The sequence below is a fragment of the Sphaerodactylus townsendi genome, linkage group LG04 (assembly GCF_021028975.2).
Source record: "Sphaerodactylus townsendi isolate TG3544 linkage group LG04, MPM_Stown_v2.3, whole genome shotgun sequence".
Classification (NCBI taxonomy): domain Eukaryota; kingdom Metazoa; phylum Chordata; class Lepidosauria; order Squamata; family Sphaerodactylidae; genus Sphaerodactylus; species Sphaerodactylus townsendi.
In genome coordinates, this window is record NC_059428.1 from 40,521,618 (window position 1) to 40,536,269 (window position 14,652).

General features: G+C 42.1%; 1 protein-coding gene across 1 annotated transcript in view; it reads right to left on the reverse strand.

The window, feature by feature from the left end:
* Positions 1-1,587: 1,587 nt before the first annotated feature.
* The window catches only part of LOC125431283 (lymphotactin-like), a 29,261-nt gene continuing 16,196 nt past the window's right edge, over positions 1,588-14,652 (reverse strand). The window contains exon 3 of the mRNA XM_048494048.1: positions 1,588-1,759. Within this exon, the coding sequence (XP_048350005.1) occupies positions 1,588-1,759 (172 nt within the window). The remainder of the gene's footprint in view (positions 1,760-14,652) is intronic.

A 14,652-nucleotide genomic window follows, 5' to 3' on the forward strand; every position in this document is an offset into this window, starting at 1 on the left:
GATTCTCATACATTTCTTCCAACTATACTTGGTATTGGTACATCTCTTCCTTTCAACCAAGGCATTGAAAATTGCATTGTAATACTTTGCTCATCCCATCTAAGAATGATGGGATCAATCTGAGGCACACACTCCTCATCACTGAGTAGCCTCTTGGGCTAACAGGATGCACATTACCCTGAAGAAACAGACCACCAGCTGAGCAAAGTGGAAGAGCACAGGAAACCATTTTGTTAAAAAAAACACCTTTAATTAATAAAAAGGTAGTTGCAGCCTTCGCTTTAATTCCTTCCTGTTCGGTATGGAATTACAGTTGTATGCTGTAACCAGGTAATGGGACTGTTAGGAAGTCAGTAAACTGGTTTTGTTTTTTTTAAGTTTCTCAAACAGATGAGAGTCCTAGCTTATACAATGCAGAAACCATAAAGGGGAAAGGATACACTGCAGAAGAACAATGCACTGCAATAAGAGACCAGTGATCTTGTGCCAGACTGGAGGACCAGACTGTGGCTCTGAAGTATCGGTGGCTCATTCTGCATACAAGAACAAAACTCATGCAAAACATTTTGTGTCCGTTTGATTGGTCCTAATAAAAGATATTATAAGGGTTTCAATCTTGTTTTGGGAATTTGTGTGGGCCAGTATGGCTGTACAACTTTTTTTTCATTCTCAATGGCCGAACAATTGACATGTAAAATTATCACCACATATTATTACCAGAGTTCAGGATTCCAGCACACCAAACAGTGATCCCTTGCTTTCTTTACAGATTCTTCTTTAAGAATGTGTTTGTGTAACTGCTTACACACACACTACAGTTCAATCAAATGTTTAAGTTCAACAGGCTTGGACCTGTTGACCCCATTCTTCTAATGGCAAAGATTTCCATCTATGCAAGGAGTCTTGCAGTAATGGCAGAACCTCTTCCATTGACAGAAAGTAGAAAGGAATTACAGACATCAATTGACAGTCTATTGATTCCTTCGGCAATTATGAAATCACAAATACTCTAGAGTCCTGTCCACTGTTCCGTGACTGGAATCCCAAATTATTGTGGAGTCTAAGATTCCTTCCATTCAAACAACATTTATGATGACATATCCATGATTTCTACTGTAATCACAGAATTCCTTCAGTAAATCTAGTAAGACACACTAGATTAAATTGCTGAAAGCCACTGGCAGCCAGAAATAAAGTGTAAGTAGAAACTAATACTCCTAAGAGAGAATGGTGACAATTGTATATATTGAAGAACAGAGGTGAAAACCACTAATTTCTTGTTGGTACTCCCTTTCTTGGGCAGGAGAAGGTTTGAAGCAGAAGATAGAAAGTACCACTTTGGCTGCTTTTTTTAACTAGTATTTAGTTTTACCCCAGCAAAGGAGCTGATTTTTTAAATTAAATATTAATAAACACTCAAGTAAATATGAATAAAGGAAGCATTAACTAGTCATAATTCAGTCAGCTCTGCCTTGGTGGATGAATGGATTCCATTGAAGCTACTTAAGTTCAGAAACTTTATTTTCAGTCAACTGTTATCAAGAATAACACAGTAGCTCTTGATAGAACGTCATCTATTGCATCTGATCAGCTAGACCTGGCCTTAGGTCTAAATGTAGAGCTGGCTCTGTGTCTGGACGAGGAATTCTTTCTTTTGGGTAGTCCAGGCTTTGGTTTTTGTTTCAACCTCTTGATGGTAGTCTGTACCCAGGGGAGATCATGAGGCACACAGATTCGCATTCCCTTCTTGGTTATAAATCTACAAGAGGAGAAAAGGCAAGACACTGTTTGTCCTTTGTTTAGTTTTTAAAAGTTCTGCACAAAATAAGAACAATTCTAAGAACATAAGAACATAAGAACATAAGAACTAGCCTGCTGGATCAGACCAGAGTCCATCTAGTCCAGTACTCTGCTACTCGCAGTGGCCCACCAGGTGCCTTTGGGAGCTCACATGCAGGAGGTGAAAGCAATGGTCTTCTGCTGCTGCTGCTGCTGAGCACCTGGTCTGCTAAGGCATTTGCAATCTGAGATCAAGGAGGATCAAGATTGGTAGCCAGAGATCGAATTCTCCTCCATAAATCTGTCCAAGCCCTTTTTAAAGCTATCCAGGTTAGTGGCCATCACCACCTCCTGTGGCAGCATATTCCAAACACCAATCACACGTTGCATGAAGAAGTGTTTCCTTTTATTAGTCCTAATTCTTCTCCCCAGCATTTTCAATGAATGCCCCCTGGTTCTAGTATTGTGAGAAAGAGGGGAAAATTTCTCTCTGTCAACATTTTCTACCCCATGCATAATTTTATAGACTTCAATCATATCCCCCCTCAGACGTCTCCTCTCCCAACTAAAGAGTCCCAAATGCTGCAGCCTCTCCTCATAAGGAAGGTGCTCCAATCCTTCAATCATCCTTGTTTCCCTTCTCTGCACTTTTTCTATCCCTTTGATATCCTTTTTGAGATGTGGCGACCAGAACTGGACACAGTACTCCAAGTGCGGTCACACCACGGCTTTATATAAGGGCATGACAATCCTTGCAGTTTTATTATCAACTCCTTTCCTAATTATCCCCAGCATAGAGTTTGCCTTTTTCACAGCTGCCATGCATTGAGTTGACATTCCCATGGAACTATCAGCTAAGACGCCCAAATCCCTTTCCTGGTCTGTGACTGTTAGCACTGACCCTTGTAGCCTGAACCTTTTTTAAAGTCATGCTGAAGTGTTGTATGACAAGCCCCCCTTTCTATATGAATTGAGGCATAGGAAAGCATTAGTGTGTATTTACTGACCCTAGATGTTCTGCAGGGGGGGGGGGGCCTCTGGCTTGATGTACAGCAGAGAAGTAATGGGCAGGAAAGGGGTATTTAGCCCTTCCCTGTTTTTCATTACAAACTTTATCTCTCCGCTGGGATTCCTGATAAATCTTTGCAGCTTCAAGAAAAAGTTATTGTGGCAAGGGAAATGTGGGGTAAATGGTGAGCACTGTGAACACCTCTTCTGCACACTTTCTCCTCACTACTTTGCAGATATTCAGTAGCGACCCAGATTTCCAGACCTGAGTCATCCACTGAACAACTAGTTCAGTCAAAAACTCTTGAAGTGGGAATTAACTGCTTCAGAGGAATTTCACTAAGGAACTAAAGACTGTGGCTCAGATAATTTGGAAGATCCTTATCTAGTGTGTGATGGTCCCGTTGTTATTATGTTCTCAATGTAATTGCTCAGTTGCTCAGCCAAATGAAGTGGACAAAACAACATTTCCACTGTTACCATATATACTCGCATATTAGTCAAATTTTCAGCACATTTTTTGTGCTGAAAAAGCCCCCCTCGAATTATACATGAGTCAGCTGTATTTAAAAAAATATTTTAGGGTTTTTACTTTGTTGGCCGCCAGGGGGCGCAGTTTTTAGGCTAGTGGCACCAAAATTTCAGGGATTTTTCAAGAGACTCTCCTGATGATACCAGCCAAGTTTGCTAAAGTTTGGTTCAGGGGGTCCAAAGTTATGGACCCCCAAAGGGGGTGCCCCCATTGTTTCCAATGAGAGCTAATAGTAGATGGGGCTACATTTTGAGGGTCCATAACTTTGGACCCCCTGAACCAAACTTCACTAAACCTGGGTGGCATCATCAGGATAATTTCTTGCTGATACCAGCCAGGTTTGGTGATGTTTGGTTCAGGGGGTCCAAAGTTATGGATCCCCAAATTGGGTGCTCCCATCCCCCATTGTTTCCAATGGAAGCTAATAGTAGATGGGGCTACCTTTTTGAGGGTCCATAACTTGAACCCCCTGAACCAAACTTCACCAAACCTGGGTGGTATCACCAGGAGGGCCTCCTAAAGATACTCTGAAATGTTGGTACTGCTAACATAAACATTCCTCCTATGACAGGTTGTGTGAATGTCCCTTCTAAAATGACAACTGCCATGTGCAATCTTAAAAATATGTACACTAAAAATAATGAACTATTCTTTTAAAAAGCAGGGTAGTTTTGAGTCACAGCGGACAGGCATGTTCATTCCAGTTTTTATTGTAAGATCCATTGTTTAAAACCCTTCCTTACAAAAAAGCTAAAGTTTTTGTACTTTTAAAGTTATTGTTGATACCATATTGTTCTTGTTGACCCTCTTTCCCACTTACGGAGCAAGTTTACTGTTTTTCTTTGAAATAAAAATTCAAAAACATTTAACTTACTGATGCCTCAATTAATGTAATTTTATTGGTATCTATTTTTATTTTTGAAATTTACCAGTAGCTGCTGCATTTCCCACCCTCGACTTATACGCGAGTCAATAAGTTTTCCCAGTTTTTTGTGGTAAAATTAGGTGCCTCAACTTATACACAAGTATATACGGTAGGCCTATTTAATTAACAAAAACCTTACCACAAGCTTGACAGTATGGTGAAATAGAAGTTGGAACCCCCAAAATGCTCAGCCTCTGAAAGTGATCAGCTAATTCCATATTGCCACACCCAGAGGTGGGAGTGAGTGAGAATTCCAAGCAAAAGCCTAGGTACCATAGCAGAAACTGCTAAAATTCAGCTCTAGTAACCACCCATCTCTTCAATATTGTCCAGAATGCATGAGGTACTCAAAGGCTAGATGATGTTCCTTGACCATCCTTCCTTTCATGGAAGCTGTGGCCAAAACCATACCTTGCTCCTATTCAGGACAAAGAGTATATATGCCAATACAACCATTACAGATCTAGCTGTTATTTGCCAAATCTGAAGGATAGTGTACAGTTCAAGACTATGCTAGATACTTACATCACAGCTTTAATTGGTGTATCTTGCTCATCAAAATCAGAAATTCTTTTGAACTTTATTTCTCTGGTTTGCAAGTCTACACAGGAGCCTCGTGGCATCATCTGAGAACCAACACTTCCTAAAAACAAAAAGTACACACTGTGATTGGGTGATACCAAACATTAACAGTGGAAAGTTTTTTGTTGTTGATAGAACATGTGCAGTTGTTACAACTATACAAGCAGGGTTATCATCCTTCAGGTGGGGTGTAGAGCTCTCCCAGAATTACAACTATTCTCCAGACCTGAGAGATCAGTTCCCTGGAAGAAAATGGCAGCTACACAGGGCAGACTTTATGGTATACCCTAACAACTAACCAATGACATTGCATCTCCACTGAGATCCCTTCCCTCTTCAGACTCTAGACTCCCCAGGCAACACCTCCAAGAATTTTTGAAGCCAGCTCTGACAGCCTTACAAGCTATATTCCTCCAACACCTTTCCTGCTTTTTTATAGTACAATAAATATAATCCTGTAAATCACAGTTCATTGCTTGCAGGATTCTAGACATTAAGGCTGCCCTTCCTCTGTAAGGCTATTCGTTTCCCAGCATTCACAATTGCCTCAATCAGATAAGGGAGGCAGCTGCATAGAAAAAGAGTACAACTATCTGTAATTTGATGAAGAACTACTTGCACAGATGTTAACAGGCACATTATGATCACTTCATGCCCTTATCCAGTGGCCAGTACTGACCTGGATGGCCTAAGCTTGCCCAAATTCATCAGATCTTAGAATCTAAGCAGTTCAGTCCTGGTCAGTCCTGGGATGGGAAACACCCAAGGAAGTCTCAGGTTCTTATGCAGACAGAGGCAAGGACCAACCACATCTGTTCTCTCTTACTTTGAAAATCCTACGGGGTCAACATCAATCGTCTTTGAGTGCTGTCACTTTCCACCAGTAGTGATGCATGTGTACCTGTCTCCGGTATACCCTTCTCTCTCCACCAAGAAAATGCCTCATAGAAAAATAGCACCCATACAGCAGGGAGCAATATCTGAGAAGCACCTCAACAATCTAGTGCATACATTGGAAAAGAATCTCAGTAGTCCCTTCAATCAGCTATAGGTTCCAGGATGCTGCCTAGCCTTGCCAGATACTGGTGCCAGCCATGAAGGCCAATCATATTTCTTTTGCTTAGTTTCTAAAAATGAATTCTACCAATTATTAGCTGTGTTTTTACCAGTTACGAAATCAAAATGATGTACAATCAATGAAACTCTTTGCAGATTTGGCACCACCTCCTCATATATATTCAAACTGACTTGCGCCCACCATAACTGCAACTGTTCTTTTAAATACCCTGGGAAGATCCAGTCACAGACCACAGTTTTCAGGAAGCTCTTCCATACATGCAACATCCAAATGTTCCCAGCATACATGGAAATCAAGAAGACATCTGTTGCCATCCTTTCTATGTTTGAATCCTTTCTATGATGCCAACTTGCCATCCTTTCTAGTATTCCTTTGCATTCTGCAAAGGAATCTTCCTGCATTCTGCAAAGGAATCTTCCTGCAAGCAGAATGCAAAGGAAAACTAGGCACATGTCTACTGTGGGGACTTTTAGTCAGAAGTCATTTGCAAGTTTGATATAGGAAACTGTTCTCAGGTGTGTGGAGTGGGACATGCAGTGGGGAGAAGGGGCTTCAGCTTCCCCCTCATTTCCCCATCTTAAAATAGCCCCAGGGGTGCTATTTGCCCTGTTGGCACTTGCACATGTAGCCCAGCAGCTACCAATAGAACAAACAGTGTCCCCCGGGTAATTTCTCGTTAATTTCTGGTCAAGGAAAGTAGTGTGGCAGGAAACACAGTAGTATACTGTGGTTCCAATCTCTGTTGGGGCCTGGGGGCCCACACACTTGAGAAGTTCCTGGTGGAAAATTCATGGCTGACACCTGACAACCAGTGGTACACACCTATAACACATAGCATGTGCCAGCATTTGGATATTGCATGTATGGTTAAGAGCAGGTGAACTCTAATCTGGAGAGCAGGGTTTGATTCCCCACTCCTCCACATGAGCAGTGGACTCTTATCTGGTGAATCAGATTTGTTGCCCCACTCCTACATTCCTGCTGGGTGACCTTGGGCTAGTCACAGTTTGTTCAGAACTCTCTCAGTCCCACCTGCCTCACAAGGTGTCTGTTGCAGGGGGAGGAAGAAAAAGGAGTTTGTAAGCCACCTTGAGTCTCCTCACAGGAGAGATAGGTGGGCTATAAAACCAAACACTTCTTTTTCTTCTTTTTCTAGCTCCTGACACATCAGATTGGGCAAAAACAAAATTAAACTATGGGTTTATCCTCTGGCTCCTTTGTTCAAGTTTGAAATCTTGTTCTGGTCCAAAGAGCTTTCTATGGATCAGAAGGGCCTCTTCCATCTGAGAAAGGCACCAAATGTATCTGAGTGGAATAGAAAGATACATGGCACGGGGTTTGTTAAAACCTAAAAATAGCAATTCATCTGAATTGAAAACATACCTCTGATAATGCCTTCATTGAAGATGCCAAGAAATGATATGGCCAGAATTGCTGCCATATTGAGCTTCATTGCTGATCTATTTCCTTGAGTACTGGATGAATATAAGATCAGTCAAGTCCCTTCTCTACTTATTTATCTCACTGGACACTTCCTCTAGAAGACATGTAATGGTGAGGATACGTGGGGGAAAATCTGAGAAGCTAACACTTCATTGATTCTAAGTGAAGGGGGGAAAATCCCCCTCTGCTCTGACTGCCCCTCATCATCTGCTTTTTCCTGCCACAGTGTGGTTGCTTTTTTAGCACTCTGCATGTTAGTTTTATTTTAGGCTGCAAAAGAAAGTTCTTTCTCCACAGTGGAAACCAACAGTGTTCTATGGTTGCATTGCTAAACTATATGTCTATGGAGTCACAAAAAATCTGAATCATATTGATCATCCATTAAATTGTGGGTGGTTTGTATTGCTGCTACTGATTTTATTTATTTTATTTATTTTAATGATATTATTCAATGATTTTGTATTTTGTATTTGTACACTGCTCTGAGCCCTTTGGGGGAGAGCAATGTATTATGTCAAACAAACAAGCAAGCAAGCAAGCAAGCAAGCAAGCAAGCAAGCAGCAGCAGCAGCAGCAACAACAACAACAACAATAATAATAATAAAAACAATAACAATAACAATAACAATAACAATAACAATAACAATAACAATAACAATAACAATAACAATAACAATAACAATAACAATAACAATAACAATAACAATAATAATAATGGAGTTTGGCCTGGAAAAGTGTGCTACTGTGGCAATAAAGAGGGACAAGATCACCGAGAGTGATGGGATTGAAATGCCTGATGGCCAACTCATCAAGTGCAACCAGGAGGCCGCTTATAAATACCTGGGCATTTTGCAGCTGGATAACATCAAGCATGGGCAAGTGAAGACTGTTGTCAGCAGAGAGTACACCCAGAGGGTCAGGAAAATTTTAAAATCTAAATTAAACAGCGGGAATACCATCAAGGCCATCAACACCTGGGCCATACCCGTCATCAGGTACACTGCGGGAATCATCAACTGGACACAGGCTGAGTTGGAAGCATTGGATTGAAAAACTCGGAAGCTTATGACAATACACCCACACAGTGATACTGATAGATTATACCTTCCCCGGAGATCTGGAGGCAGGGGCTTACTGCAAGTACAGCAAACAGTGGAAGAGGAGAAGCATGCACTGGCCGATTATGTGAAGGAAAGTCAAGAACAGGCATTGATTGAGGAAGTGAAGAACAGACATTTGCTGCAAAGCCAGAAAACCAAGAAACAAGAATACAGAAAAAAATGTGATTAAAATGAGGGACTGAAAGCTGGCACAACAAAGCACTGCCGCACGGTGAATTTCTGGAGAAAAAATCAAAAGGACAAAGGTGGATAAGCGAAAGAAAAGACCTGGCTTGTGGTTAACAACTGGATCTCTGAAAAAGGAAACTGAGATCCCTGATTTTAGCGTAGAGGCAAGCCATCCAGAACAAAATTCGATCAAAGGCCAAAATCCCGAAAAAATCCTCCAGATGATGCAAAATGCAGCTTGTGCCAAAGGAAGCTATTATTGATGAAACTGGCATAGATCATGTCCTCAGCTGCTGCAAAAAGATTGCCCAGACTGAGTACAGAAACAGAGAACCACAACTCAGTGGCCAAAGATGAAGTCCCACTGGAATTTTATGCAAAATTACAACATAAGAACGAGCTAAAGAACTGGGTGAGGAACATTATCCAGAGAAAGTAATGGAAAATATAGAAGGTCAAAGATCACCTGTGGGACTTTCGAATCCAAAGCCGGACAAAGTGTTGAAACACAATCCCACAACGAAGACATCACACCCGTGATCGAGGACAAGAAAGTGACTATCGCTCGACCACCAGTAGTCCCCGGTGACAGCAAGGGTCATTGAAAAGAACACGAGAGAAGGTCACTAGAATACCGCGATTTGAAAATCGAGGGGCTTCAGTGTCTGGCACAGAAAACCAGCTGAGAGTAGTCCCAGTGTTAATGCGGCATGCTGAAACCATCCCAAAAACACTAGGGCAGCACTTGCAGAACATCTTCGAATTGGCAAGAATTAACATCTGTCAAATTCAGAAGGCAGCCCTGCTGGGATCTGCACGAATACTATGCTGATACATTACAACTTCCTAGGCCTCTGGGTGAGGCTCGAATTGTAATGAAGGCCAACAACCAGTTAAAGATCTGGCAGCTGTGAAATCTACTACTACTACTACTACTACTACTACTACTACTACTACTACTACTACTACTACTACTACTACAACAACAACAACAACAACAACAACAACAACAACAACAACAACAACAACAACAACAACAACAATAATAATAATAATAATAATAATAATAATAATAATAATAATAATAATAATAATAATAATAATAGTCGGAAAGGAATTCTGGGAACAGGCCTGGTATGCCTCCCTTCATGTCAGCATGGGCATTTTTGGCTGTGGTCAGCAGCTGCAGGGGCCAGCTTTTGTGTTTGGATGCTGCAGCAGCTGGCTACCAAGGTAAGTCACTCGGCACCTCTATCCATGCCACTTAGCACAGCATAACCAGTGCATCCTGCCCGTTCTTGAAAAAAACATGTTAGGATTCATTGGATCTAGCCAATTACCACCCAGTTTCAACTCTTTCGTTCCTGGGTAAGGCAATTGAGAGAGTGGTTACAGAGCAGCTTCAGATCTTTCTGGATGATGCAAAGGTGTTGAATCTCTTCTAGTCTGGCTTCCGTGCTGGTCATGGGATGGAGACCATGTTGGTCACTATTGTAGATGAGCTTCATGTCCAGCAGGATAGAGGTCGATGCTGTTGGTCTTGCTGGATCTGACCGCAGTGTTTGACATTGTACCTTTTGATCCATTGCCTCACTGACACGGGGATACGGGAATCAGTGCTTTCCTGGCTGATCCTCTTTCTCCATGATCGGGGGTCACAGGTAGTGTCGGGGTTGGGGGTCTCCAGTCGGCATGACATTGAATATGGAGAGCCGCAGGGGGCCATCCTCTCCCCCACATTGTTTAATATCTACATGCCTCCCCTTGCTCTGCTGGTACAGAGCTTTGGGCTTGGGTGCCATCAATATGCTGATGACATCCAGCTCATTCTTATGATGGAGGGCCGACCGGCCTCTGCCCCTGAGGCTCTCCAGCACTGCTTGGAGGCCATGGCTGGCTAGTTGAGAGCAATTAGACTGAAGTTAAATCCAGCAAACACAGAGGTTCTCTAGCTCAATCGGGGGGAGAGACCTGTAGATTTCCGGCTGCCAACCCTGGGTGGTGCAGCTGTTCAACTAGCTGCATCAGTCTGTGCATGGCCCTGGACTCCAGCTTATCGCTGGAGAACCAGATCAATCGGACCATCCAGACTGCTTTCTTCCATCTTAAACAGATGTGGCAGCTGCTGCCATATCACTCTAAACTCAACCTTGCCTCAGTAATCCATGAAATGGTCACTTCAAGAACTGACTGCTGTAATTCACTCTACACTGTCTTTGTCTTTGATCCAGAAATTAAAGCTTGTTTAGAATGTGGCCGCAAGACTGCTTACTGGGGCAGCCAGTCAAGGTCACATAAAACCAGTTCTTAGAGAACTACACTGGCTGCCAATTGAGTTCCGGGTCATTTTCAAAGTATTGGTGTTAACCTTTAAGGCCATTAGTGGTATTGGACCTGCATATCTACAGGATCGCATCTCCCCATATTGCCCTACAAGACCCCTCTGTTTGTCAAAGGGGAACCTCCTGATGATCCCTGGCCTGAGAGATATCCAGCTGACTTTGACGAGAGCTTCTACGGCCCTGGTTCCGGCCTGGTGGAACAAGGTCCCAAGCGATATTAGGGATCTGCAGGAGTTGTGGCAATTCCGCAGGGCCTGCAAGACGTGGCTGTTCCACCAGGCCTTTCCATCTAGCCAGCCAGATTGAATGTTATAGATCATATCTTTTGGCCTGGGGGGGTGGGGGTGGAAGGGTTAATTCAATGCCATCAGTTTTAATTTATTAATAATGTTTTTAATTGTTTTTATTGAAATGTTGTTTTTAAACATTAAAAAAATAAAAACCACTTCCACTTCCAATATGGCCCCAATCCCCGCTCCTTTGGATTGCAAAGTTTACTCTTGCAATGACATATTACATTGACAGTTGTCAAATACATTTCTACAACTCTGAGATTTTGAAATACTTCTTTAAATACCACTTGATTTCTATTTTGAAATTTTTTTCCCTGTTTATTTTATTTTATTCTAACCTACTTGAGCTCGTTGTAATTATGTGATTTTGCCAGTGACTGTATTCATTTTAAATTGTTTACCTCAAAGATGTTGGTTTCATTCATTTCAAATTTTTTATTGTGTATATAGCATTTTGTTCTGTCTAAAAGCCTATGAGCCATATAGACATACTTGCTAATAAATGGGAATAATGGCTGCTTTCGCACAGTGTGGCTAATGCACTTTCAATAAACTTTAGCAACTTTGCAATTTGTGCGAAAGAAGAAAACTTACTTGCAAATGATTGCTGAAGCACATTTAAAGTGCATTATTCAATATGTGTGAAAGCACATGGAGTTTCCAGTGATGCAATGAGCCATCCAACAGTGGAACGTCCTCTCTGCCTTTGTACAGGCAGAAAGTTCCTCGCACCAGAGAAAGGTTCCATGTTTGGATCCCAGTCAAAGTGTTCTGCCAGTGTCAGGATCCCTAAAAACATCTCTTTCAAGTTAGTAACCATTCAGTTACTCTATTGAATCACTGCTATTCCACATGCTTTAGGAGGACGAGCACGAATAGCACCGTTTAAAACCACGCTGTACTTTCCTTCAGCTAACACTCCTCCCCCTGACTTCCTGCATAGTGCAACAGTGGCTGGAACTTTGTTCACATGATGTTGAATGTCAGTCTGGGGGTTTGCTTGCTTGCTTTCCTTTGGTACTAGCAGGGAAAGGAAGTCGATACCACAGTGCATGAATTTTCAAAAGTCAGAAAAGCTTGCGTGTGTAAACTCATGACAACCTCATAGGGTTTTCAAGGCAGGAGACCAACAGAGGTTTCCCAGTGCCTTCCTCTGCATAGCAACTCTGGAATTCCTTGGTGGTCTCACATCCAAATACTAATCAGGGCTGAGTCCCTGCTTGGCTTCTGAAAGCTAGCCTGAGCCAGGTGAGGGCAAAGAATACCTTAAAGGCTAGGAAAGCAAGGAAATGGAAAACAGAGGGAAGTGCCAGCTATTGTGCAATCTCTCACTCCAGCTACTAAGCCAAAAACAGCATGGGAGGATGTCAGACATTTATCTGCTGCGTTTATAGCTGACTAAAAATTACAGTTAATTCTGCGTTTTTTAAAATTGCAAAATGGAAAAGCTTTCTCTTCCATCATGTTTTGATGATTGTTGGAGGCTACTGCTTCCCATAATCCAGTCGTTATCTGGATTGTCACAGAAGACCAGACAAATTGGCATTTGGAAAACATTTGTCAATCTGTTTTACTTAATCCAGGTAAATACTTAGCTATGAACAATATGTTCTGCTATCCTTTACACATTTCTTGGTGATCTGCTTTTGATAGCACGAAATGTTCATTATAGGAGACTAGCCCAGAAAGTGAAAATAAGGTTACACAAATATCTTAACCTCTACTAAAAAATCACCAAAGTGTTGGTAGAGTAATTAACACAGCCAAGGTGCATAGCCTGGTTAATGTTGTCTATTCCAACACAAAGGCTTGTTCCATAAGATTCATTTGCTGCATATCTTGCTGTCAAATGCTATTTTTAAATTTTTAATTCTGCACATTTTTCCCTCCATGTTTTTCTGCAAATGTTTTTTCTTCATTTTTCCTTCATAGTTTTCTGGAGCACTTTTTTTGCAGTTTTTTCTCCTATCCATTTTCAAGTCAGCTTCCCTTGAACTTGCAATAATTTTGAATCAGACTTTATTGGTCCACCTCACCAAACACCTGTCCCTTATTCATGCCCCTGTCTAGTCGCCCAACCTCCCCTTCATCCATTTTCTCCTCCCCCTCCTCTGTTTTCTAAAGGAAATGGAATTTTAGGTTTTTTTCCCTCTTTGTCCTATCAAACTAGCTATGTGATGTTCAGGCAGAGACACATACACGCATGGATTATTGAATCAGCTTTGTCAATTTTATATAGAATTTGCAAAGGAACTTCAGGCAGAGATACAAACTGGCAGGATTGATTTGGGGGGCTACAATGTAACGTTAGTGTGCAGACACAAGCCAGGTCCATATCAGCCTTGTCACTTTCATCTTGAATTAGCAGTGTAACACTAAGGTGAAAATACTTGGGGGCTTTCCCCACTTACCTTCTGCTGTGCGCTACTCGGGGAAAGTAGCGTGGGGTCCAGCGGCACTCCCCACTTGCAAGGGCGGCAACCACGCAGCCGCCCCGACGCTGCCGCTCTCGCGCCCCCTCAGCGCGCGTCATTCCTGGCGCTGAAGAAATGGCACCTTTTGATGCCCCCGTGCAGAGCAGAGCGCGGGGTCGTGGGGAACCCCGAGAGCACGCCAGGAATGACACGTGCTGAGGGGGCGCGAGAGCAGCACGCAGCAGAAGGTGAGTGGGGAAAGCCCCACTGTGTCTTGACAAGGGAAGTTGCTTTTGCAGGAGGAAATTGACAAAAGACAATTGTTAGGATCATTACTGCATTTCTAATTTGGCAGAAAAATGTGGTTCTTTGTGTGTGGGGAGGCTACATGTTTCTGCTCCTTCAGGTAATGTCACCTGCTCCAGGAGTTGTTCTGGCACTCACTTCGGGTTGGTAGTTCTCAGTAGTAAAAATGGAGGCTGAGACATTTTTGAATTGCTACTTCAAAATGTAACCATGCAGTAATGCTACAGCACCTGCACACAAAAAAAAGGGGGGGGGAGGTTGTCTTCTTCATCATGAATGATATCTCACCATCATCAAGAATACTATGTTTTCAGCAGTAATATGTGGAAGAAATTGAACTAAACTGACAAAAGGTGAAAAAAACAAAAAATGACGAGGGGAAAGGAGTATGCAGAATGATTTCACAGAGAGCGTTTCTAAGACACAAGGTTTGACCACTGGAAAAATATGTGGTAAGCTGTGCATGCAGGAAAGGCCAAAAATGGAGAGCCCCAAACCTGCCGAGGAGAAAGTTCTACCTATTGTTTAGTTGAAAATTATTTTGATTTAATTTTAACTCGATTTGATTTAATTTGAGTTTTTGATTGTCCAGTTCCAATTCCAAAACCTTTATTAGGCATAAAATTGAGAGAACATCAAGCATTTCCAGATGCAATAGAGA